This window comes from Perissodus microlepis, chromosome 14 (genome assembly GCF_051167445.1).
Source record: "Perissodus microlepis isolate ML-2025 ecotype Zambia chromosome 14, ASM5116744v1, whole genome shotgun sequence".
NCBI lineage: Eukaryota > Metazoa > Chordata > Actinopteri > Cichliformes > Cichlidae > Perissodus > Perissodus microlepis.
In genome coordinates, this window is record NC_140474.1 from 14,744,529 (window position 1) to 14,771,647 (window position 27,119).

The window sequence follows — 27,119 nt, forward strand, 5'->3', positions numbered from 1 at the left end:
TACGATGAGAGAACATAATTTGTTCTGAGCTTTAAGATCACCTGGGTAATATGATATTTCACACCCTCGATTTAATAGCTCCAATCTGAGAAAGGTGCAGATGGCCAGAGGATTTATCTGATTATCCTTCATTAAATGTCCAGAAAGAATATGTCTAATTTATTGTCCCAAGTTTTATCCCTAGAGTTGGTCTCTGCTGCAGTAATGTAAAAAAAAAAAAGAAAAGAAAAAAAAGTTATTGATCAGACTAAATGATGGGCAATTCAGCTTTTATTAGGACTTGCTGATTAAAAATATAGAAGGCTGAATAAGCAAGTTGCTTCAATATAATCTGTATTTACGAAAACATACATTACACATTTTAAGCCGTTTTACATATTTACATGTACAAAGGTAATTTACACTAGATACAAGAGAGGAAATGACTTAAGCAAGACCGGCTCATGCTTATGTGTGTGGTGCCAAAGCTAATGTTCCCTGAGAGCAAATGCAAAGCTGTTCTCTTTGAAAGTCTGGATACTTGTGTCCTTCCTCATGGCAGCACTGCCGACCGCCATAGCTTGGTTCGTGTGGCTCAACAGTTATGGTTGTCATTTGGACTGAGTCCAGAGCAGTTGGCTTGATAGATGGTCAAAGGATGAAGATAACACCAAGTCATTTTTCTTCTTTAGCTGGGCAACACTAAAAAGATGACTCATGCTGGGCAATACCATTAAGAGCAGGGCTGTTCTCCATCTTCAGATCTTGCCATCAGCACACAAAATTAATTTTACCATCCTTACCATAACACAATAAATATGAAGGGGTGGGAGGGTGTACACCCAATATCAGTGCCAGTCCACGCCATTAAAGCCACCTGTCTAATACTGTGTTATACCACATACTTAAACTACTCTTTGGGCAGTTTAAGTATGTGTCAAAGCAACACCTATATGAATGCCACAGACAGCTCAAGATGATTTTAAAGTTGTAGCTGGCTGCTGCATATACCTCTGTCTGAGACCGATTTTGTGTATTTGTGCTTGTAAAATATTTCAAACAATCAAAATCATTGAGTGAATGGAGCGTCTAATAATATTTGTGACATGAATGAATCATTGATTCATGATGGTGGCATTAACAGGAGACAAGATGGTAGACAGACTACCTTCAGTTATGCACTTAACCCATAAATGAGAGGAGATTATATACAGATTACTTTGTTTTCAATATAATCCAGAAAGAAAAAAAGAAAATGGATTCTGCTATTTACACAAAGTGCCTTAAGCTTCAGACAAATAGCCCGTCTCTCTTTTGCAGCTCAACGTACACCACTTTGTATTCTGTTGCAAATATTGTCATAGTTTCACATGTCATCAGAGGCTGATTAAACACTCACAGGAGTTTCCACATTAACCCACACACTTTACATAAGCTGCCAATCACACCCTCCTTCCTTATTATCACTTTCACAATCAACAAGATGCTGGCAAAGCTTCAATCACATGGCCTGAGAAGCCTCATTAACAGAGCGCATGCCAGGCTGTTGTTAGTTTCACACAATTTAGCCTGTTTTACCTCTTACAGTATTACTGTACTCTCATTTTAATTGCACATTATAAAGCGTATTCTTTGTAAATGAACAACAACAAAAAAAAAAAGCATTTACAAATTTCATACCAGCTATTGCTGTGTGGTAGGGTGCTAAAAAAGCAGTGACTTTGGCTGTGGGTGTGAAGTTTTACTAACCAGGCTAGGGAATTAATCAGTGTGACAGATCCCACTGTCAAAATGTCCCACCTGCACAGAGACAAATCAGTTATTAGGGAAATCCGTCTTCCACGTGTTTGTTTTTAGTCTTTTCTTTGAAACTTAGACAGTGTGGCTGATATTTATTGATGATTGTGGCTCCATCTTTATCCCACTGTGAGGGCCTAGCAGCCACAAGGCTCTCATAGATGTCCAGTTGGCCCCTGGAGACAGGTCAGTGGTATGGTTATTGAACTCATTCGTCTGAGTTCAGTGCTTAAAAAGGCAGGTCACTGGTGTGTTGAGGGTTCACTAATGGCCAGGGAAAAGCCCCGTGTAGGTTAAGCAGTCCGCTCATCGTCCTGTCACACATTAGTCTCAAGCCCCTGCAGGCGGTCCATTCTCTGCATGTTGCGTTCAATAGTGGCCTGGCATGTAATTGGTTCAGCACACTCGCTTAGAAACCATCCCCTCTCTCCGTCACGCAGCCGCTCGCCTTCGTACCAGCCTAAGAAGAGAAACTGGCTTTAAATGAAAACAGAAGAATGTGTTGTGTGGTACTTTATGCTTTTACTGGCTCTTCTTTTTTGGTTCTGTCTGTTATTTAATGTGAAAAAGGCTTCCACGTGTTTGCACAGATGTGAAACCACATCTTCAAACAGGTATCAGATCCATTATGTGGAAAAAGTAAATGCAGACTTTGAAAGAGAGATGGAGAGGATGTAAAAGTAAATGATGAAAGGAAACCGTTGAAACAGGAAGGTGGAAAATGAGAGGAATATTAAAGAGTATGAGTGAGGATATATGAAGATATGAGGGAGGCAGAGAGAGCTGACATACCATCTTCTACAGTCTGCCAGACAAGCACCACATCAGCCACCTGCAGAGACAACTCGTCTGGCTGCCTGGCGGTGTAAGTTCTGATCATCTCCACCTGCATGAGATCTGAAAGAGCACATCCGAATCATTTTAGAGAAGTCACACTGGCACTTTAAATATCTTTTGACAGGCTAATTTTATCCAACTCAGCATGAGAAAATTGTTTCAACTCATAACCACAAGGTGGTGCAACAGGCTAAATAGAGAAGTCAGGACAGAGCGTCCATGTGAATTATGTGTTGTGGAAACTCACTGGTTCGGTCCTGAGTCTTCTTATTGTTGTCATTATTGTTCAGAGCACTGATCCACCGAGCACGCTCATTCCTGAAAGAAAACGTAATGGCACATGAGGAACTATTAAAGGACTTTATAGTGTTCCCAAAGTTTAATAACACCACAACTCTTAAAATTTTGCTCTACGATGGGAGTTCCTCGCTGCTATAAATTTCAGTCGAAGATGCTTTATTGTTCAGATTTTGTATCATAGATACAAAGGGCGGTCAGAATCAACTTAAAGAAAATAAAATAAGGTGGAGTTGCACGCAAACAGCTTTACAGGCTAGTGTGAGCTGCACAGGAAGCTTAGTGTTCCCTCGCTATCCTCTGTCCCGTGTGATTGAGAGGGGACAGAGGTGTGTTTTGTAGTCAGAGGGAACTGAAGGGAACAAGCACAAAGGCTTGTTCTCAGAAAAGAACTGCCCTGCTTTGCTTTTTTTCTTTCTTGTTTGAGTTTCACAGCGAGGAAAAGTGGGTGGAGTTGCACAGATCAGGTTCCATGAAAATCCACCTCTCATTTCACCTGTTCTAAAGGATTTGGAAAGGGAGAGAGGATGAGATAAAGAAGCCTACGGAAATGAACCGGCGGGGGTTTGCTGAGGCCCTCTGTGACTCAGCACTGCTGGCCCTGGAGCTTGCAGATGAGAACAAAATGCACAATTGTATGGACCCTCTTCACAGGGGCCTCAAACGGGACGTGAAGAGACGAAGCCCATGAGTCAGACATCATTACTGCATTTCAATCTGTTCTGGTTCTTTTCAGGGGGAAAAATATCTTGGCCATGTCAACAACTAACTTGACAATGATATAGGTCGGTAGAGATTAGATAACAATTACTTTCAATAAAATCGTGAAATTAAGAGAACAGGGCGTACCCACACTGCAATATCAATGCCTGTCACACGGCGTGACCTTTGGATTTGGTGGATACATTTCATAACGATCAACTGTTGAACCAATCACCTCTCTTTATCACCTGTCGGTGTGCTTGAAAGCAACCCTGCATTTTTGTCACTTGATGGCTTTTTTCAAAATAGGACAGAGTTTTGCCTTTGTTCATTTCTGTGCTAAAGATGCAGGTTCTTTACATTCATTCGAGCTGCTCTGTGGGGAAAGACAGCTGTTAGTTGTTGCTTCTGACAGCTGGAGGTGCATGCCAGATACAGATACATGTGTGCAAACAATCACAGCAAGTCACCTCGCACTAAAGCTGCTGAGATGCCGGTTTGAACCCACTTTCATTTATGGGTTCAAATATAACAAGTACAGGCTCTAGCAGATAGTGCCTGTCATATTTAGCTGTTAAGTTTGAACTATGAGGAATGTGGCAACGTTTAATTTTTGCATTACAATGTACAAAGCCTGCCTACTCCTGCTAGTAACACTTGTTCTAACTTTAATCATTCCTCTCAAAGAATGGAGAATGGCGAGCATCATAAATCCAGAGGACTTTGTTTCACTTCTGTTCTATTGTAAAATGTCTTTACATATTACAGATAAGAAGAAATGGCTGCCTCTTTCTAACCCGTCCCCTGACAACTTCAGCAGCACGCTACTGCTTTTCATCTTTACATCTTCTTTCCTCCTGTCAGTTTGTTTACTCCGATTGCTCCTGTTCCCACCCCTAACTGACAGTATTTGGGTACAATTCCTACTTCTCAGACTGAAACGCAGCATATCTCAGCACGGAGCAACGCAGCCAGGGAATTTCCCAAACCAAGGGGAACAATCTGCAACTACTTTTTTTTTCTTCATTATTATCACTTAAAATGAAAGTAGAAAGAGTAAGAAAACCAGAGTGCAACAGGAATACAGTCTCTGGTAGAGACCGTCACATAATCTCTGCTGCTTTGTGTTGTAGCTGCATATCTGACAAGCAGAACTGTTTTGCTGCAGACCTCTGTAGCGTCTCTGTTCCACTAATAGAGAAGAGCTATTCACTGACGACGAGACACAGCATCAAGGTCATGGGAAAGACACGTTGACATGTGCACAGCAAACAAAAGGATACACAGAAAAGAAAAGGAAGAGTGCACAGACAGAGAAGAGGAGAATCATAAACACTGCCACAGACAGCAAAATAAGCCACACTGAGGTCCCTGTGCCATCTCAAATCCAGCTGTCTGTGTGAATTCCTGATGCATTACATCGCTGCTAAGGTTAGAGGTCATTGTGTTGTATGTAAGCTTCTTAGACCTTGCACAAAAATACTCAAATTAAACTAAGGCATCAGCTTAAAAGGTGGGCAGGTAGAGAAAAAATGAACTGAAAGCAGAAATAACCACACTGACAATAACAGTCCATTTCCACAGTTTCATTTCAACAAAAACAGACCTGCCTCGAGTCAGAATGTGTGGAATTTCCCTTTGGAATATGGAGAATATAGAGAAGGGGTTTTTTCTTTTTGTTTTTTTTAAATGTTTGTATATTTGTGTTAACACTCATTAACAGATAAATCATGCACAGACCTGCATTTTGTCGTTAGCACTTTTGTGACAGTGACAGGAAAAGCAAATCAAGTCCCTGCCCCACCCTATCCAGTTAGCAGCTGCATGTCTAGGCTTTCACTTTGTAAAGATTAAAAAACATGATTGGGACCAACCTCATCCAATACGTGTAAATGATGTATGCAAATTATTTGATTGTACTGCCTCTTTAAGAAACTGCCTCGTACCTTGCTAATTATTGTATAATATTTCATTATGTCAGTCATGTCAGTGAGAGCCACAAAAGAAAAATGTACACATCAACCTGTTTTAGTGTTTGTATTCAATCTGCTCAAAAGATGGTGACTTATGTTGGAAGATGTCATTTTCATAGTGCTTGTTTTATTTTTATACTGTGGCATAATATTGTGTGTAATATTAGGACATTTAGTCAGCTATGATGGAGGGAACAAATGTTTAAACTGAACAAAAATGCTTTTTGGGGCTCTTCCTGTGCTGCTTTGTATCCAGTATGAAATGAATAGTGGATGCTTCATCTTTTCTTATTGCATTCACAGGCTGCACAAACTGGCATGCAGGCTACTCGAAGAGAACCTAAAACTGTTATCAGAGTTTTTTGTCATGCAAATAATGTCAGAATTTTATTTAAATGGAACATTTTCAAAATTTTACGTCATTTAACCGAGTATTATAGATAAACTAGTACTTTTGAAAAACAGTCTTTTCTGCATTACTGTTCACCAAAATGAAGATCAAGTCACCCGGGTGAACAGAATTATCTAACAATATTTTATGGACTTGTGTTTAAAATGTTTATAAAAGTGGTTAAGTTTATATTTTGAGATCCTGTAGTCATGTTAATGTCCACTGTTACACCAGTTTCCGAGGCCCAGCATCTATTTATCTGTCTTATTTGCTTCATTTAGCTCGTAAACGGGCTGGCTAATGAAACAACACTGTGTGTCAGGCTGGGTTAAATCGCCAAATTGGGATGAATGAATGGAGGAAAAGGAATTTATCCACTGGTTTAAAAACAAAACAAAGCGAAGACATTGGCTGCTGTTGAAGTGATGAGACAGGATGGTGAGGAAGAATCGGGAAGAGTTAAGTTGCAGGCAGGGGGAGGGATAGTCGTGGGAAATAGCCCGCTTGGCAGTGGATTGTTGCTAGGCAACAACTTCAACAATGACTAGAAACCACTGTAACAATGGACAGTTGCCAGGGTGCCCCCCTCTCTTCTTAGCTCATTCAGGACTACAGTGAGTGAAGCGCTGACCCTCCACATACATACCCACACATCTCATCATCTGAGCCAAGGGCCCCAAATACATCAAAAAGGGAGTCTAGGGGGTTTCCGCAACAAGCTATACTACATAGAGGAGGCACTCAGATTGGGTGGGGGATCACAATTATGCATGCCGGAGTAGTAGGTCAAGGCATCAGCAGGCGGTGCATTTAAGGAAGTCCACTGAATCTGCCTCCCGTGCAGTCACACATAGTACTATTACATAATAATACTACTGCAGATACTTTGCCAGGTTTTTGCACTTAGTAAAAGTGCAGAAACAAATCATTTAAAATGAAGGCTTTTGTTTTAATGACGTACTGTGTGAGGTGTCGTGTTTTGGAAACAGTCATTTTTATCACCCAATAATCTGTTGAATATTTTCTTGATTAATCACATCATGTTTAGTCTGCAAAACGATGAGCCGAGTTAACAAGTGCACATTTCTACTTTGCTAAATTAACAGCCTTTGAGAACTAAGAAATCCAGATAATATTATATAATGTAATATATCTAAGAAGAGTGTCAAATAGTAATATAAATAAATGTTTTGTCAGAGCCACTGGCGTTGCGATCATACACACCAAGGCGATTTTAGTTCACTAAAGCTAAACTAAAAACTAAAACTAGTTAACTAAAATCAAAATGAAAACTAGAAACAAATGAAGACCAACTGAAACAAGTTTTTGTGCTCATTTGGAGATTATTCTCAAAATAGCATTTCAAGTTTAAAGTCAAAATGTGGAGATTACAGTTGCTGCTGTACGTACAAAATTCCTTCTGTAGATGGAGTTGGTAAAATATGTCGACCAACTTTTCAAAAGATATATCCTCTTGACTGCATGAGGATATACAAAAAATAAAAATTAAAAACTCAGTATCGTTGCATCTGTCCACTGCCAGCCATTTTATTTTGCACTTCCAAATTTGTGTTGTTTTTCCTGCTGACTTGATGCAGCTTTCTGCACCATATCTCCAACGTCCTTACACTTATCACCACACTGTGTTTATGTGCTAAAAGAGAAATTATTTCCTCATTACTAAAACTGGTTTATGAAGCACTGATTTCAGTAACTAATCTAAACGAGGCATTTTGTAGAGAGTTTAAGCTGTGGCAGTTGTTTGACTCGAAACAACCACTTTAATCTCCACATTTCAACTTTATTCTGAAACTGATCGATGTGTTTTTCTTAATTTGGCACTATTACCTCTTCTTAGGCATTTGCCTCCCATACAATAATTAATAAAGGCTCAAACTATCACTGAAACTAAGAGAAACTAAACTAAAACTAAACATTTTGAAACAGTAAAAAATAAACTGAAACAAGCAAAGTTACTCTGGAAAAACTGAAATTAAAGTGAAAGCAAAAAGTCAAAAGGAAATAAAATAAAACCAGACCGGACTCTCACATATGGATGCTTAAAGCACTTATCATTTTAAAATTCGCAAGGTTAATGTTTTGCATATTTTGCCGATAACAGTCATTATGAATTACTTTTAAGAACCTAAACCAATGTTTGGTGGGGAAACAGACTCCTGGTAGACAAATTTTTGACTTGCAACTGCCACCCCCCAAACCTCTTAATGAGGACTTTAGAGAATTGTTATCGCTCTGCTTCTAAGATTACAGCCGGTACGTCAGTGACACCTTGTGTGCATGCCTCTGACGCAAGAGGTGTCAGCAGTTCGGCAGAATCTGCTACCCTGAGCTGAGAATGGTATTAGGGTGGGGTTGTAACTTTAGAAATAACCAAAAAACACTCATCCAGTGTGAAAAAAATATTCATTTTCTGTAGATCATCTAACCCTGGAACTTTAAACCCTCGCACTTATTTGCCTGTACTGGCCAACTTCCATCAGGACTGAAAAATAACTATTAATCTTTTGAATGATTGACTTGATGGCTTGCTGTAAGGTATCCAGTGTTGGTCAAGTTACTCGAAAAAAGTAATCAGTAACTAATTACTGATTACTTCCCCAAAAAAGTAATCCCGTTACTTTACTGATTACTTATTTTCAAAAGTAATTAATTACTTAGTTACTTAGTTACTTTTTAAAAACACGATTTACAACCTGAATAGGTGATAAAGCGATAGATCTTTCAGCCCAATTCTACTTTTTCTGCATAATCCATCATACAAAATGTAATCAAATTGAAAAGTCCCTTTTTAAAACTTGTTTTGTTAGTTTTAATCTTTTAACTTTATGCATCAAGCAAAAATTTAATTATATGCAACATTCTCTGACTTGAATAAATTAGTTTAACATTTAAACCTATTTTCTGCACATTCCAGCACATAAAATATTTTTTTGTGTGTGTTTACACTCACTCTTTCAAATAGATGCAAGTAAAACACAGCAGAAAATAAATAAAGTCACAGACTAGCGGTCCTGTTGCTCTATTTTCACCTGTAAAGCAGGAGTAGGGTAGGCGGAGGTTTGCCCTGGTGCAGGTGAGCCGCAGCGGTCAGTGGAAGACTCCGCGAGTTTCTCTGTAAATTTCCCATTACGTCATAGCGCACTCAGTGCTTGCTTGGAAGCTTAGGGGGGTTTTTCGCTGTAAAAAGAAGTTTTCTTCCCACGCACAACGGACACTAATGTTTTTGTCACTTTTTATGGAATCAAACTCAAAATAAGGTCAGTACTTCCACGCTTTAAACGCTGCACGCTCATACTCTCTCCCTTACTCGATATATGATCCATTGTTGATCTGCACACAGCTGTTGCCACGAACGTCGCACTTGCTTACGTCACTGTCATGAGACATTCTTGCAAAAAATCACGGTTTTAGTAACGCAGTAACGCAGCGTTCCTACGGGAAAGTAACGGTAATCTAATTACCGTTTTTGCAATAGTAATCCCTTACTTTACTCGTTACTTGAAAAAAGTAATCGGATTACAGTAACGCGTTACAAGTAACGCGTTACTGCCCATCTCTGAAGGTATCCATGTTTAATTATTGCTGACTAAATCCAGGTTTAAACATGTAGTATTTTTATCAATAAAATGTAATTGCACACCTGTAGTCACCAAAACAAGGCAATAATATTATAAACAGTAAACGGTACAAGTCGAGAGACATTTTTAAGGTTGCAATTTGCAGTGTAGACGTGCCATATACACAGCCTACACAGAGAAACCACAGCTTCTGTAAAGACAACAGACAGGGAGGTTCTCTAACTACACAGGAATGAGGGGGAACCGGCCCCGTACATATGAAAACACTCCTTACAGTATCGAACCACAGCAACAAGATGCATGCGCGAACGCCTGTGCATTCATCGAAGTGTGCATGTGTGCATAAGCTGCAGCTCCCAGTACTCAAAAGAACAAATAAACCTTGCAGGAAGCCCAGTGCATAGCTGATCCCTTTTGTTTGTGTGGGTTATACAAGCAGCCTTTAAATCTTTTTGTTGTACTAAGACACAGAATCCAAAGCTCCAGCTACACTGACTGTATTCGTGAGTAAATATTTAAGTGGCACATGCGACAAATTTCTGAACCAACCCCTTAGACTATAAATAAAGAGAGCCGCTTCTATTTAGAATACATGATTGGGTTGGAATAAAGTCAACAAAACAATCATCTGATACAGCCGGTCTGTTTCAGAGTACAACTCCAGACAGTACGACTGTATAATGGAACACCAGACTTTATTTAACAGTGCGCCCATCTCTTCCTTAAGAACAGATGTAACAAAATATCCCTGTGACTTGTAATGGTGCAAAAAGAGACTATAAAATACGAACCACGAATAGAGGGGGAGGGTTCTTCTTTGCTTGAAGTTAAAAGGTGTATTGGAGCACATACAGAAAAGATAAGGGAGCAGAAATTTGATCCAAGCTCCCTCACAGAGAAGAGTAGACATGCTGGTCTTAAAATTTTAAGAGATTGAGCCTTATTGTGTGGTTCAAAGTGAAATCACACGACTACTCTAGGTTACCAAAATGATGATAGAATACACATGAGTGTTTTAATGAGAGTCAAAAATGACTCTCATTAAAACTAGTATGATAGTTCCTTATCGCCATGCCTCATAAATCTGTGACAAGTGAAATGCAAGTGAAACGAAAACAGCACATTTAAGAGGGACAAAGGTTACAAAAAAAAGCACTTACAGCAACTCTGTTCCAACGATCATGGTCACCTTGTCACCAGAGCAGTTGCTAGGGAAACTCAGTCGAAAGAGGTGGTTGGCGCCAGCTTGCCGTGAGCTCAGCATGCTGGTGGTGCTTCTGATCGGTGACCGGTTGAAATCGCTGGGTTGACAAAAATCCACACTGATCTGATTCCTCAGAGCGTAGTCTATGACAGTGTAACTCTCCTCACTGACAGGAAAGACAGAAAAATAGAATTTAATAATTTATGGTCATCATTACAGAGCCAACAAAGTGATCATTGCATGAAAATTCAGTGTACTTAGTCCACATCACTTACAAAGCAAGCCATACAATTCTATGAATCATGAAGTGGGAAAGACTGTACTATGGTATTTAATGAAGAAAATGTTCAATTATCCCTCAGATTTGGTTCCAATCAAAAGTCCAAATGTGCAGCTGTCTATATATCCTACGACTGCACTCTGTTTTTGCTTGTTTAACTGCGTGCCTACATTTCCCACGACTTTTTTAAAAAATCTAGTAGTAGCTGCAGTTGGTCAGAAACATCTGGAGCTGATTGTGAAACACTGCACCCCTGACATGGCACTGAACCTGAAGAGAAAGTGTGTGTGTGTGTGTGTGTGTGTGTGTGTGTGTGTGTGTGTGTGTGTGTGTGTGTGTATTCATAGTGTTAAGGAGCTGAAGTCCAGCTCATGTTTTATCAACCTGAGACTGAAACAGCAGCCAAGCTGAGAAGCTACTGGACAGCAGCTAGCTTGTGCATTACATAAACTCAAACAGATGCCAGCAGTGAGCATGTCTGACTTATACATGATGTAAAGTGAGTGCCAAAGCCAAGCAGCAGAGGCATGCTCCATGGATTTTCCACACAAAACTCTGAAACTCAGGGTTGTGACTTCTTTGAGAATCCAGTCATGGTTGGGAGGCTCACAAGGTTTAACCGACACCTACTCTCCAACTATCACCCACAAGTTAAAACCTTTTTCCCCACTACGTAACACTTCTTGGAAGAGGTAGCTTTAAGAGACACTGCACTGCGTGTCTGTGTATAAGATGGATGTAAGACAAGCACAAATCTAACTGTGACTAGACACTTCTCACAACTTCTTAAAGGAGTTGTTTAAAGGAATAATAATAATAATAATAATAATAATAATAATAATAATATGATACCCACGGGAAATTTGCATTCCTGCAGAGTTAGAATGCAATACGTGTCTATAGAATGGTGTTAGTTAGCTTAGCTTAACAAAAGACTGAAAATGAGCTAATACAAGTAAACTTTTCATGATTACTGGTTAGATTTTTCATACTTTGTCAGATATTGAAAAATAAAATGTTCTCTGGTGAGCAATAGAGGTATAATTCGAGTGCTTACAAAACCAGGATACTTCAGCTACCATTATGTTGAGTTACCCTAAACAGTCCATTTATCGTTCCAGATTCAAAATGTACATTTTACCAAAACCTATTTTTAACTATGTAATGTCAGTTTTAACCTCTGTTATCTCCTATGCTCATTGAGGAATGGAGATTATATTTGAGGAAGCCAGACTGCCCTCAACAGTGACGGGCCTGCTGCCCTTCACAACTGAAGGAACATGAATTATGTGAATATTTCTGCTTTTCCTGCATTATTATATTATATTATATTATATTATATACTCTATTTATCTTAAAAATAAGTATGCTTTTCCTGAGCTCTCTGACCTCGACATGCACATTAATTGTCATTTCAACACTTATCCAGGAATGGGGATATGAGCAAATGCAACAAATAGAAGCAGGAAAGTGTTACTGATAAGAGGAAAGTAGGAAAAGGAAGAGAACCCTAGAGGGACAGACAAAGAGTGACAGGATGGAGGCAACAGAGTGTGTGTGTGTGTGTGTGTGTGTGTGTGTGTGTGTGTGTGTGTGTGTGTGTGTGTGTGTGTGTGTGTGTGTGTGTGTGTGTGCTTAAGCAAATTTTCCAGTTATAAGATATTTCGGACCCTTTATCGTAAAGCTATATTGTGACAGTTATTTCCCAGGAAGGTCCAGTGCTCTCCATTTAGAGCTATTCTGTGTACGTGTATCAACACATTCCTGTACGTGTGTAATTCTTAAAGAAAAAAAAAAGCATCAAAACAAGCTAATAAAGGCCCACCAAACGTTTGTTCCCAGCTGTCTGTAACTTGTAACGTGATCCGGGCATGCCTATGGGCAGAATGGATAACGGAAATAACAAACGTCTTTCAATTCCTACACAGATTTTTTTTCTCCTATGTAAGGGTAAAGCCTTTGAATTCCACTCAGCTAACAAACAAGTTAAGTTGCATTTCATTTTTTTTTTTTTTGGCTGAAAAATTAAATCGATGAATTTAATCACCTAAACCAAACTAAGATAATCTTCAAATGTGACCATTAATTGCAATTAGAGATACTAAAATAGTGTTTGGAATTTGAATCTCTTCAAACACACAAAAATGAAGCGTTAACAAGATAAAACATCAAACACACCATTAGCATCATTAGCTTTTTGGCTCCTGACTGACCTACAGGTGAAATGCCTGGAATGCCATTGACATGACACTGGGAATGCGATGGGTGGGGAAACTGCATGCTTGAGGTTTGAGTTTGCATGTGTGTCACATCATTGCCAAATGGCAGATGAATTGAGGTGGGGAATCGCCGTGATATGCTTTGTCAACATGTGGGAGAGAAACGTTAAATTCTTAAACAATTTTATAAAGAAAACCCAAGTTGTGGCTTTCCTTTTCCTGGACACACACACACACACACCCACACACACACACATCCCTTCTAGTAGCAGGAAAAATTCATTATCACAGCTGTAATAAAGAACAAACAGTTCAAGAAACAAGAAAAACTAATATAAACCTTTAGAGACATGTTGAGATAGAACTCCATGTAAATGGATACGTGCCCACACACAAAGTAAGAGTATAACGCTGAAAGCTGAGCCTATGACCTAAAAAAAAAAAAAAAAAGGAGAATAGACTAGACACAGGCACATACAGCAAAAAACACAAACAAACCATAAGATCAAGAGGAAAAGAATGAGAGAGAAAAAAAGCAAAAATAAAAAGAATAGATGAAAATCTCAACATGAATTAATGTTTAGATGATGCCCAGCATTTACACAGGAACATGGGGGGGATGAGAACGAAGCCAGCTGGAGTGTTATGTAAGTGTTCCTGCGAGTCCAGCAGAGCAACACTTTACCAGTGCATGACATAAGGCCCAGCCTGACAAAGGGATGGTCCATAGTTTAAAGTCAATAAAACAAGAAGATTGTCTCGTCTCTTCTTAATGGCTATATTGTCCTCTCCATTACAGATTTAGCAGTGGGTGATGTACAAAAACAACTAACTTTTTTCAGATATCATGTTTTATGTGTGGAACTGTACAAATCTAAGATAATTATAAAAATAATAGTGAACATCGGTAAGCACACAGCATACTAAAAACTTAAATGCCATTAAACTACAAACAGCTTAGTTACTTTTGAATACATGGAGTCAAATGACGGACAAACAGATTTAGCCTCTCTTTCTTCTGATAGCACAGGGTTATATATACTCTTAAATGGCTCTAAGGTCATGGCTATGCTTTCTCTAGCCTACTGTGTAAGTAAGTGCTTTGGCTCTGACCTTTTCACCCCTTTCTTGTGGTTTTGACAGAATCCTAAAAATGTTAAACTGAGACAAGACTGAACTTGCAAAATATACCACTCATACTATAAGTCTTAATTTCAACAGAAAAGGCCATTCTGCCATTATACCTACGAACGCTGTTGAGGAGTGCCTGGATAGCCTTGTGTGCCCCTGGTGAGCTTTTGTTTGGATTACTGCAGATGGAGTGCAGCAGAGTAGCGTGCCACAGCTGGACTCCAGCGCTCTCCACAGTACAAACCAATATTATAACAGCTTCCCCCATCCAAACGTACGCACACACATAAATACACACTGTGATTCCGGAGCCCTCCCTTTTCCCGAATCCGCCTTCCAAACACAGGCTTGACACCACACACTGCTGGAGTCTGCCGTGGCAGATCAGATTCCCAGAAAAATATCATATGGAACGTTTCTTTTCTTTTTTACAGTTCTGAGGAATTCTTAGTCTGCGAGTGGCGGGATTATTACTTCCAGACACTAAGGAGATGGCCGGGAATTTTTGTTTTGGCAAAAACAGACAAGCAGGCGCACGCATGCACACACAAACACACAAATGAAAGTCATATCAAGGAAGTCCTCTTTATAGCTTTTCTTTTTCTTTTCTTTTCTCCATGGTATTGCCTAAAACTAGAGGAAATAGGGGAAGGGGAAAGCAGACTCACTGACGGGTCTGACAATAGAGCAGGTTTCACAGCTCCAGGTGATTCATGGCAACAAGACATGTCAAGAGCCAAAAAAAAAAACTCTCATAGTGCCAAATAGCAACAGGTTCAGGTATCTGCACCTGATCTACCTAAAAACACACGTGATAATGTTGCCAGGGCGGAAGTGCAGTCTACATCTGCGGTGGCATCAATCTCCTTTAACGGTCTCTAAACCCTGCTACCAACACTTCTCATGGTTTGCTTTTGGTTTGCACAGAAATATTGTTTTGCTTTGTTTTGTTTTTTTAAACAGGCTCATTTCCCAGGACGAGTTCAAACATGACGACAGAGAAGACAAATCTACACACCCTGCACTCAGGATCTCGGTCACATACAGTGCTCACACGCAGTGAAAACCTGAAGACTTACGGTTAAACTTTCACACTCAACATGCCACGACATGTGAATTATGAGCAGAGCCAGCAGACCAAGCTCAAACTCACACCAAGTAAATCAGATGCAGACCCTCCCATGCATCGCCCGGCAGTTCTCTACAACTTCGACGAAACTCACCTTTTCTTCCTGGTGACAATGAGGACGTCATTGAAGAGGAAGAAATAGACCTGCTGCCGTGATGTTCGCTTGTAAAAGATGTTGTTGTCCACAAATGCAGTCAGTTCCCCTCTTTTTACCATCCACCTGGAGGATGAGACCAGGGGGAACGGCTAGAGGAGCATAAGAAAGAAAATATGGTGAACAGGGGAAGATGGTGAATCTAATTAATCAAAGAAATTTTAAAATGTCTGTAATGTTGGGGCTGAACAGCTGGCTATGGAGAATGAGAAACGGTTCACTAGGCATCTGTGCGCTCCAAATGTGCCAACAGCAATTTCCCACATGGCTTACGCACACTTAAACCTACCAAACCCCGTGTTTACTATGTCGATACTCGTGACAATACAGGGGTGAGTTCTTCTTTTTGACAGATACATGTACATACATGTTAGCATGCACCACTTGCTAAATATGATCAGCAGATGTGGCCTATTAGCATTAAAACTGACTGTGATACACTTAGCATACAACTCTATACAAAAACATGGTGGGTTAACACTACCACCTCACAGTGAGAGGTACATGAGTCAAACCCAGGCAGAGCTGTTCTGTGTGGAGTTTGTATGTTTTTCACAAGCCTGCACGAATTTTCTCTAGAAACTCCACTTTGTCACGCCATCAAAACACATGTTATGTTAATGAAGCCTAACTGGGACAAGCACACTGTTACAAAAATACACAACATAATAAAAATATATTACTTAATGAGCTTTGAGTTAAGGGTGACAGACTAGCTCTTTCCTCATGTTATTTCCCTGCAGTCTCCCATAACAGGAAAGCCTCAGTGAGATGTGTTATCATTGACCAGTTAGTCAGCCAGGTTTTCTTGAATGTGGTGGAGAACATAGGAGCAGATAATGTCATGGGAGTCTTTCCAGAGGGTTGCCGTTCCCTAACTGCCTTTGAACTCTAGTGATATCGGTGCATACACATCCATCACCAGTATCTGTTTAACCCTAGAACTGCCAGGGAGGGTCATTTAGACCCCATGCTGCAACAATAGCAGTAGGAATTTCTTGAAGAAAGTAAGTTATAAATTTTTCTCAAATTTTTCCAGTGTGCATCCCTTTACCTCCTCACACCTGAAACCCATTTGACTCAGCTGGTCTGCTGCAGATTTCACCGTTCGCTTGCTTGGATTAGTTCTCCACACTCTGCACTGTTCAGCTAAAGTTGCCGTAATGCTTTTCACAGCCAGCAACTCATCCAGTTGTCCACGCGTCTGTCCTCCACTCTGCCACGGCTCAATAACCATCCCCGACCCATTCAGCTCTGCGATAATTACTTGCCTTTTATCTAACTACAGTTCCCTTTATATTCCTCCAGCAACCTTATCTAGCTAGCTCTAGCAGCCTTCATACCAAAGTGTATGAATGCAATGTCTGTTGCTAGGCAACCAAGCCTGAAGCAATAAAAAAAATGTATCTTTCAGCAGTTGAAGGTATAATTTTTCTAAACTTTTATTTTCTCTTTTATCCAACTGACTTCAGAATTCACTATGTATTGAACAAACCCGTTGTACATGTACAATGGCAATAAAGGGCTATTCTATTATTGTCATTTGTTAATCAAAAATATTTTTGCTTGCAAAAAACTGAAAAAACCCACATACCTTAATCTTGAACTCCAGTTGAGAGTTGATGGTGTACATCATTTCTGTTCTCTCCATCGTCCGAGCTCCTTCATTGCATTTTCTAACCACCTGTTAATGCACACACACATAAAATGTGTAGAAACCTCAACATGCAGGCACTCTGCTTGTCATTTCATATCCACATATCAAAGAGTACAAGAAAGCTAGATTAGCTTTTTTTGCATAGTAATTAATCATTTCCTGTTGTGGCTGACAGTGTAAAACTAGAGTAACAGTTCCTGTTCTGTTGTATCAAACTAATTGTCTAAATAATAACCGTAAGTCAATAATAATTTTGTTAAATAATTTAACAAAGGTGCAAGCCATTAACATTAAACTTTTGTTTAACAGTGCCCTCACCTTGCTAACTGCTTGTAAAGCCTTCTTACAAGCTTCATATTGCGGTGAGTCTTTGGCTGTCTTCTGACAAATTGTCTGTAAAACATGGATTCACACAGGTTGTATAATTAAAAACACACATTAAAGTCATTAGTTCACAACAACCCACAACAGCTCACTGGACTCATGCATGTCACTCTCAGCAGCCTGATCACATATTGAAGCTGTGGGAAGAAATGAATGGAAACCAAACTTTCTCAGGATCCAAACCCTCCAAATGTACAAGCATAAACCCAAGAGGTCCCTAAGGAGACAATGACGGAAGGAAGAGAAGAGGGGGATAAAAGCAGAACAAGCGAAAGGAAGAAAGGGAAGCAAAGCAAAAATGGAATAATGTTCTGCCAAAGTAAGCATGAAAGTGAAGAAGAAGAAAAACATTACAAATCAGTTAAGATTATTAAAGAATTATGTAAGGTCAAAGAAAGATCTTTAACACTAGAACAAACCATGTGTTGACTTAACAAGGGCAACGCAGATAAACAAACTGTTGTGCAAGAGGCAGTCTTGTAATTCCTAAGCTAGCCCTGCTGTATGTTTTCAGTGCACTTACATCCATGAGCAAGGGAAGGCGAGTGATCCTCTGCATGGGCAGGATAAGGAAGGAGATCATGGGGAGGTTCCTGCAGTCAGGGTGGCCCTCTATCCTGGTCAGCACCTCCTTAAATGTTGGATTCTTGGAGCTGTATGGGAATAAGGAGGCAGATGCAGCACTGGGTGAAAAAAGTGAACTTGGTCGAGGCAAAAGTGGAACAGCCATGTTGGATCAAATCCACGAATGATAAGATAAGAGCGTATGTGTGTGTGATTGCTCGGTCACTCACACCAGCCTCTGCAGGGTCCTCTGTTGGTAGACCTCATTGGAACAGTATGTAATATATGGATCAAAGCTAGACTGGGAATGCTTGCAAACGATGTCAGTGATGTCATCGATCACTATATTCTGTTCATGTTTTTTCTCCAGTTCCTTGAAAAACCTAGACACCAAGGTGGAAGTGAAAGAATAAAGGTTAGTGTGACTCACTAGCTTGAGTCATTCCCTACTGAGGAATAATATAGAATAGTAAAATGACAAAGTCGGGTAGACAAGGAGAGCTGCCAACAACTTACTTCTAAAGTCACCATAAGATGACAAAAGAGGAACTCTCCACCACTTAAAATAGACATAGCAATCCATTAGCCATAACACAGAGGCTTTTCCTCTTCCTGAGCAGCAGCAGATGGCCATTTCAAAAGGCATGCCACATGTCCAACTAAGGTGATAAACAGGAAACTTGCACAGACACAGGATGTGGACCTTGACCAAGCTGGAACAGGTTCCTGCTCATCTGCAGAAGCACCTCTAGAGCCTATAACCAGACCCCCCATACCTACTCCACATACACACACAGTGACTATCTATGGAAAAAAAAAAAAAAATTTTGTGGCTATGTAGCCTTGTGCCCATGCCTGACCCAGTACGCTTAACCTTTTGATGAAGGCATGTGCACACGAGATAACAAAAAAAGAAAGAAACACATGCTAATTCAGATCCTAAACGATGTATTTGGGACATTTACAGGTCAAAGCTGTATTTATTGTCAAAGTATGACAATAAATACTTATCTATCTATTCTCTTGAGGCAAAACAACTCCTGATGGATGTCCTCAGGAGGATCGAGGTCACGGAAAATGAGTCAAATCAACAGTGTAAAATAATTAAATTATTCAAACTTAGACCTCTAATCGAGGATCATGAGTGAAGTCAAGTGAAATGAAATCTGGTCTACTTCCATGTGCAGAAGAATTCCTCATTTTATACACTGCGTCACAGATGCTGCATTAGGAATACTGTCCGATTTATGAAATGTGGTGGGACTAAAGCATGTAATAGCCCGAGAACACCAGTCAAATATAATCAGTAACACATCTGCATATAAAATACGCAACACCCCTCCTACTTGCTATCACACACAGACTACACAGAAGGCTGAAAATAGATTGATTTTCAGGTATGTTTTAAGATAATAACCTCAAAGCTGTTCCTAGTAAAGCATCTGGTTTAACCAGTGCTACAGGGCTCTGTGTATCTTAAGATCTGCCTTCCCAAGTATCAAGGGTAGTTTCTCATTACTGTGTCTGGCCTGTGTGTAAGATGATTCTTAAGAAATTCAAACATATTTACAGTATGATGTAAAAATATTGAGGAGGACGTATGCGTACTGGAGATGCACCAGGTATATGTGTACTATATACCAGGGGTGAGATCTTCCATGTAAAGTTGTAATCTTCATCAAATGTCATGAATAACTGGTAGTTTCTATGCATATGTGCACACACACATCTCACTGAGCAGTATTATGATAATTTGGTTGTTTTTGCATTTTAGCCCCAAAACAACGAGCACCCTAGGAGACTGGAAAATGACAGCATAATCTCATTTCATGCTCAGATTTTTTTAATCTGAGATTTTAATGCAAATCTGATTAAAGAGTCACACTTGAAAATTAAACATCAGGATTATCATATTCAAAATACTCTTGATTTTGAAGTGATTTACTTAAAAGTATTGTACATCTTGTGCTAATTGTGGTCTTAACCAAAGTGAAATCACATGTTTCTAAAACAGGTGAAGGAAGAAACAGGACTGCACTAAAAGTGAACAGTGATTTGAGAGAATTTTACCATCATATAGAAACACTGATGTGATAATATTAACAGACTGAACTGCAGCTGAACGTTCAACCTTTGTCATATTGATATCATGGAAAGCGTCTAAGAAATGATGTCATATCTAAAAGTGGGATCGGAGATAAACTCGAGGAAGAGCAACTGGCGGCCAGAAACTGCTCTGCCAATAATTTGTAGAAATAATGGAGTCCGATCCACCAGAGTAATTGCTGAGGCATCACAGTTTTCATCAGTCTCAGCTTTCATGGCCTCTCATGCATGATTGTTTCCATCACTTTATACGATTTTTGGAAGGTCATGCTACGTGGCCGGGAATGTTATTAAACAGTGAACTAGAAAGTCATGATGGACAGGTAACCTCAGAGGATCCATAGCAGCAATTTTTCATAGACGTATAAAAAACCCCAGACATGCTGCCTGTTTCAGTGCTTTCAATCAGTGAGGAATGTTCACTTTAACAATGCAACCATAATTATGAGGAAGACTTCTTTGTTCCTTGTCGTTTCACTCAATTTGCCCCTTGCTTCTTCTCCATGTCTGCTTTTCGTCAATCAGCATGTGACTTCACTTACACTCGCATCCAGAAAAGAGCTCAGCGCAGCATAAACACAAATCCTTTGACAATGAAAACAACCCTTACTGAAGGGAGGAGAGTAGCTGAAAGCCTGTATTAGCATACACTCTTTATCAGTAGGCCAAGCTGTAAAACAATTTAAAGTCTAAAATCTATGTCCTCCTTCACTTTTCCAAAGCCATTCAGTGGGCCAGAGAGATTTCTTTCCCGGGCCAATTCTGGCCCCTGTGTCTTATGTTTGATACTCCTGCTCTAAACCAACAAATTCTTTAAACCAACAGCATGAGTACCAAATATGAAGACGAATAAAGGTGCTCATCTGGTAACAAATGTACTTACAAAACAGCAACACTCACTTTTTGCTAGCCTCACAGACATCAGTGATATTGGAGAACAGGTGATGGTGTTCAGTCTTGGTCATGGTCTCCCTGAGCTCTGGAGAATCCTTGAACATGCGGATCAGGATCTCTAGACTGTGGAGATAGGAGTGCTCCGACGAGATCACCTCAAAAATGGCCTAAGAAGGAGCCAGAGACACATCAACCGAGAGGAAACATAAAAGTCAGATATATGGGATTCAGTCATCCTACTAGGTCCTGGTAACGATGACCCTGGGTTTCAATCACATGAGGTATGCGTTTAAACTAATTACACATCTAAGGACTTAAAGTATGAATCAGAAAAAAATAACTTAAAATGAGCTAGAAAGAACGACTCGTACCTCTTGTCTTTTGCGTTCTTCTTGACTTATCTGCTCACACAGGCCACTTTTCTTAACCTAAACAGAACAATAAGTCAGAAACATTTCTTGCATCATTTTTGATAGACACTTGTTTAACTACATGCAATCACAGCACAGGTGTAGGCTGTGGCTTTTTTTTTTTTCTTCATATCTAAGGGGCACAAAGAAAGGCAGTCTTTGCAAGAAACACTACAGGAGTATAGAAATTTGTTGGATCCAAACACTAAGATTAAACAGGAATCACTTCTGCTCATTTTGAAAGTGGAATATAGCTGAAAGGAAACTGCATTGGTATGTGGCTGGAGAGCTTTGGTCGAAAGATGTTTGAATGAGAATGAAACAAAGCAACGTTTTGAAAGTAACTGGGTGCGGAGTGCTATTGAATTAATCAGCCTGTGGCTTTGTCAAACTGAGTACGAGGCTGAGTAATAAACACCTTCTTTCGTTACACCAGATTTAATCAATATGACCTGGGGCTCAACCACATTATACTTTACCGATACATGTAAGCAACGAGAAATCCCGAAGATAGTTTCCCTTACTTGCACTAGCTCTTCAACCCATTTTTGTGCAAAGCAATAAGGAAGAGATACTCCTGCAGGAGTATCTGTCCCGCAGCTCTCTCCAAACACTGAGAACAAATAAACCTGAAGCAGGTCAAACACACACTATTTGATTTCTTTCACACATACAGCCATCAGTGTTACTAGATATTGCTCCTACTTTCCCGGCAGCCCATTTTTGAATTGCCCTGTATGAGCAAAGAGGTTTTATCCAATTGAGCATTGTCCTTCTCTGGTTGAAATTGAGCATAATTAATCAGGTGTCATTATAAAATGGCAACTATTTATTCCTTTTTTCACTTGATCAGGTTGCCTTCAGGTAATTTAGAACCAATTGCGCAAGTTAGCTCCGAAACAGCCGCACCTTCTGAAAGCGTGAATGGTAATTCTTAGAACCATGATAATTCTGGGATGTGACATTTCATCAAAAAGACGAGACACTGATAGTAGAAGGGTGGAGCTCAGATTTAGGATTAAGCAAGAGTCACAAGATGACAACTTGTACATTCGGTTCTCGGCTCCACTGGAAAAAAAAAAATTCCCGTCACACCAGGACAGTGACCAATCACACGAGTATTCCTGAATCTGTAGGGTGAAGAAAATTCTTCAGAACTAGATCACAGGCTGAAGGCTCTAACGCATTCACAAAGACGAACAGCTGTAAAGCAGCTGTGATAAAAAGAACGCTTACTTTGCCAGAATCCTGGGCAGTCTGTGCCCAGTTCACTTTAGTGTCTGGCTGACATAAATATAAACAAAACAAAAAGTCTCTCTACAATGTTTTCAGCCTTCAGTCCAATCTCCTACTTATTAGAGACCATGTGCAGACAGTACAATCCTCAATTCCTCAATCTGGGCTATGGCCTGCTTTTGCTCCCACACGTTCCATCTTCTACCAGTAAACAAACAGATGAGGCTGCATTAGTAGAAAACTAAATTAGCCGATTCCCCTTCTCTTATATTCCTCTGCCCCTCAATTCCAATCCCTAACTACATTATGTAATGCAAAGCCACCACAACTCTCCCCGGAGGCAACATTTTAGGCATATTTGCAGTCTGACGAGCGTACAGAGTTTGCCAACACATTGGCATTAATCCCAGCAGTGCTTCCAAGACTTCCTGTGGGCCTAGCTGACTGTCTGACTCCCAGCCTGCACAAGCCCTTGACAAACTGCTCCTGTACTCCCTGATAAACAGAGTGAGGGGCAAAGGAAAGCAGAAAACAGTGGGAGGATGGGTACAGATGGTGGCCAAACTGGATATGACAGCATTCTTTGGAGCACTAGCATTCCAAAACTACACAACCACACTCCAAGATGCAGAAAGGGTTTAAAATATAAGAGGAAGAACAGAGACTACTACTGTGTCTGTGTGTGTTATGTCTTACCACACTAAGCTGGCTCCAGGAGGTACGTATGGGCCTGTACTGCACTACAATGTTGTTATCGGGTTTGGGTTCCCTGGAATCGGGATCCTCATCTGAGTCATTATGTAATGCATTCTCCTTGTAGTTCTGGTAAAGCTCTTCCTCTGCAAAATCACAGTTGTAGAAGTGTAAGGGTTTTTTTTTATTCTGATCTTTTATGGCAAAAATATAACACAGAAACGCAAACAGAATTTCTCACCCTCGCTGTCAAAAGTCAGCTGACTGGTCAAAACCTTCTTCTTATCTGGACTCTGAAACAGAAAAAAAACAGCATAATGGGTTTAATGAACTCTGAAAAACCAAGTAGGGACACATGCAAACCATTAAAGAAAGAAACTTGTTTCACCTGTTCACTACCTGTCCGTACCCTTGCCTCCTCCAGTGACCCCTGTCTAATTACAGAGCCTCAGTGTGTTTAAGTGTATGTGTGGGCACAGTGTCACATTGCGTCATGTCTTCCAGCAACCACATTAATCGTTTCTTTGTAAGGCCTTGTTCTAACCTCTGCGGCTGTTGCCAACAAGCTTGTTCCACTGTTCTTTTACTGGTTGTGTTGTAATTTTCCAATTTGAGCTTTACCCCCCCTCCCCCCAGATAACAAAAGTCCACCATGAAGCAATCTTTGTGCACAATTAAATATAAAACCATCAGAGGGATTGTTGCCGAGTTGAGAAATCTTAATGTGCTACAGAACAGGGGGAAAGTAATGCCAAAAGTTCACGCAGTATTCATTGACAACTATCATTTGCTAAAGGCTTGCTTTTCTAAAATTGATCACTTATGGCACGTCTCTACAGCTTGTTCTCTGAAGTCACCTGAATAAACTAAAATACACAATAATTCATTCTATTAATTATATTATATATAAACTTGATGTTTTTTCAACTGTTTTCTGAAAAAACAACACAGTTAAAATTAATTTCTAGATATTAAGACATTGATTCGAATATTTAAATTTCTCCTACTCCCCTATAAGTGAATGACAAATGTGTTAAATATGTGCGATTTCTTAACACGTACAATTTGAACCCACTCTCTTCTTTGAAACTGATTTACTCACCTTGTTTTTCCCATTGCTTTTAGTCTTTTCCGTTCCAAGGCTAGGCTTTGAATTCTTGGTGCTGACATCTTTGGGTGTCATGGGGCTGTCAGGCTTGTTGGTTGCAACACTTGGCAGACTGATAGAGCCAGGACTTGTTGGGCTAACTAGTGGATCTAATTTATCCCTGCCTAGCCCTCTGATGACAGGCTGGGACAGCCGATGGCCTTTGGGATCTGCTGTTGATACTTCTGAGTCTACTCCACTCACAACTGCTCTCCTGTACGATGTACTCCTCAAGCCTCTTCTAAGAGCCCCTGGACTCTCACTTTCACCATCTTCCCCCTCATTGTGGCCTCCTGTAGAAAAGTAGCTTCCAGTTTCCACCATGCTCAGGGCTTTCAAGGAACGTTTGGAATGATCCAATCCCAGCAGCCCTGCCGATCCTTGAGCTTGTGTCCCAGGGGAAGGTGCCTTGCTTTGCCGAATATCGGATGCTAAGCCCTTGGGAATAAGCTGCTGGGTGCCCATCTTGAGAGCAGCCGCGCTATGGGTGCTTAGGACAATGCCGTTATAGGGACAGATGGATGGGGAGAGTGACGGTGAGGGTGATGTGGAGGACATGGAAGAAGATGAAGAGGTATGCCTGGTGTCCTGTGGGGATATAGGTGAGGATGACTGGGACTGACTGAGCAGTGCCTGCCCTCTGTCTTCTGGCGATGGAGATCGAGGGGTTGGGGGGTCTGAGGAGGTTAAGGAGTTGAGGGAGGGGATGCTGGAGGTGGAGCTGTAGGAGGGGGTGAGCATGCGATGGGTTGGAGGAGATGAGCTGCATGTGGATGAAAGGGAGGACAGTTCAGGTTGATTGTAGTTGTTGTTAGGAGTGTCTGGTGAAAAGACAGGTGAGGAACCATTAAGAGGAGTATTTTCTGTTGAAGGTGAATTCTTCTGAAATGCGATCTGGCCCTTCTGAGAACTCTGACTTAACGGAGTGGACATGCATGTCTGTGAATCCCAGAGATGCTTTTCAGGCCATATCATCTCCCCATTACTCGCTTTCATCCCATCAGAGTTCCTATTATATACCCTATTGTCCAGTGAAGCAGATTTGTTATCCTCAGACCTAAATTTGGACAACAAGCGTCCATTGGAGAAGTGGCTGATGCTGATGCTTCGAACCACTCTATTTTTCTTTGAGGGTTTATGTAAAACATGCTTTAACACCGCTGTGTTATTGTCAACACACTGGGGTGTGACCACAAGTCTCTCAGCAGGCTGGCTCAAGGTAAAGGAACATTTGTTGTCCTCCTCGGTGAAGTTTGTCTTCATGACCCCATTTATGTGGCAACTGTGGGGCCGCAGTTTAGGATTGCTTGAGTCCTGGGGCCTTTTACTGTTATCAGTGCGGCGTTTCCACAAAGGCATGATATTATTGTTGGACAAATCTACATCATTGCCATAATCCATGGTTGAAATGCGAGTGTCTCTTTTTTCCCTATTCGTGTCCAAACTCACAAGCTCACGGAGTCAGGAGGAAAAAAACCCTGAAAACAAACAAGAGAGAGATACCAATCAATATCAAAGAACTCGGTGTGTTGTCCAAATTCCCAGAGTTTAATCATTAACGGGGATTTAGTGCTGATACTGGCAGCTAAACTTAAAGAACACACATAAGCAAGCCAGTGAGGAGAGAAACAGCCCTTTTGTAAATGTTCACTGAGGTGAAATGCCCCAATTACAGGACAATGTTGCAATTAAACTACTATAAAAGGGCAACAATGTTAAGCCGCAGCAGCGCCTTTACAGACCACATTTGTTTTTATGTTCTCAGAATCTGAATTCACAATTTTCTTTTTTTTAACTCTGTTTTTCTGTCTGCAAAAATGCGTATACCTATAAAGAGGCGTGTAACTGAGAGCTTTTCAGCGAGATTATAAACGATTTTTTCCCACAGGTTAATTAGTGTCTCCAACTTACCTTTAATCAGTCGATCCAATGCAGAATCCGTTCATCCTCCCTGCCCTCTCGAGTGGCAGCCCTCTTTAGCGAAACGGATAAAATTAACGTGTTTTCAGCGACAAATCAACAAAAGGTTTGTGAAACCGGAGTTACGAAAGTTACTGACCGACTCGCGTGCGGGGCACTGAACGCGTCTGAAGCGCTTCTGTGCGCGCTGGGGAGTTTCTATGACTGAGAGGAGGGGAAGGGAGGGGAGCAAGAACAGTAAGAAAAAAATGGCACTCCCAAGTTCACAGGAATTCACCTGCTAGAGTAACGATTCATATTACGGATCAGCAGAGACTTCCATGAAAGACAGACAATGCGGTTTGATCGTAAACGTGAAAACATTCTGACAGTAAAGTAGCAGGAAACACTTTATATGAATCAAATAATAAAGCGTT

At 40.5% G+C, this 27,119-nt stretch overlaps 1 protein-coding gene across 1 annotated transcript; it reads right to left on the reverse strand.

Moving 5' to 3' along the window:
• Positions 1-26: 26 nt before the first annotated feature.
• On the reverse strand, positions 27-26,896 carry LOC146373656 (rho guanine nucleotide exchange factor 26-like). The gene is made up of 15 exons (XM_084950074.1): positions 26,695-26,896; positions 24,739-26,261; positions 23,878-23,929; positions 23,640-23,782; positions 21,669-21,725; positions 21,304-21,464; positions 18,528-18,680; positions 18,257-18,386; positions 17,668-17,742; positions 17,287-17,376; positions 15,633-15,784; positions 10,736-10,945; positions 2,861-2,931; positions 2,569-2,673; positions 27-2,236 (listed from the first exon to the last, which is right to left on the reverse strand). The coding sequence occupies exons 2-15, from the start codon at positions 26,182-26,184 to the stop codon at positions 2,094-2,096; spliced, it is 2,988 nt and encodes a 995-aa protein (XP_084806200.1). The 5' UTR covers positions 26,185-26,261; positions 26,695-26,896; the 3' UTR covers positions 27-2,093.
• Between the last annotated feature and the right edge of the window lie 223 nt (positions 26,897-27,119).

Bases quoted from the DNA above. Each gene is read 5' to 3' on its own strand.
- LOC146373656 (XM_084950074.1), bottom strand. From the start codon at position 26,184: ATGGATTATGGCAATGATGTAGATTTGTCCAACAATAATATCATGCCT. The intron at 21,726-23,639 runs GTAAGACATAAC...TGTTCTGTTTAG, and splicing joins CCTGGAGCCAGCTTAGTGTG to GTTAAGAAAAGTGGCCTGTG. The intron at 18,387-18,527 runs GTGAGTGACCGA...ATTCCCATACAG, and splicing joins AGGACCCTGCAGAGGCTGGT to CTCCAAGAATCCAACATTTA.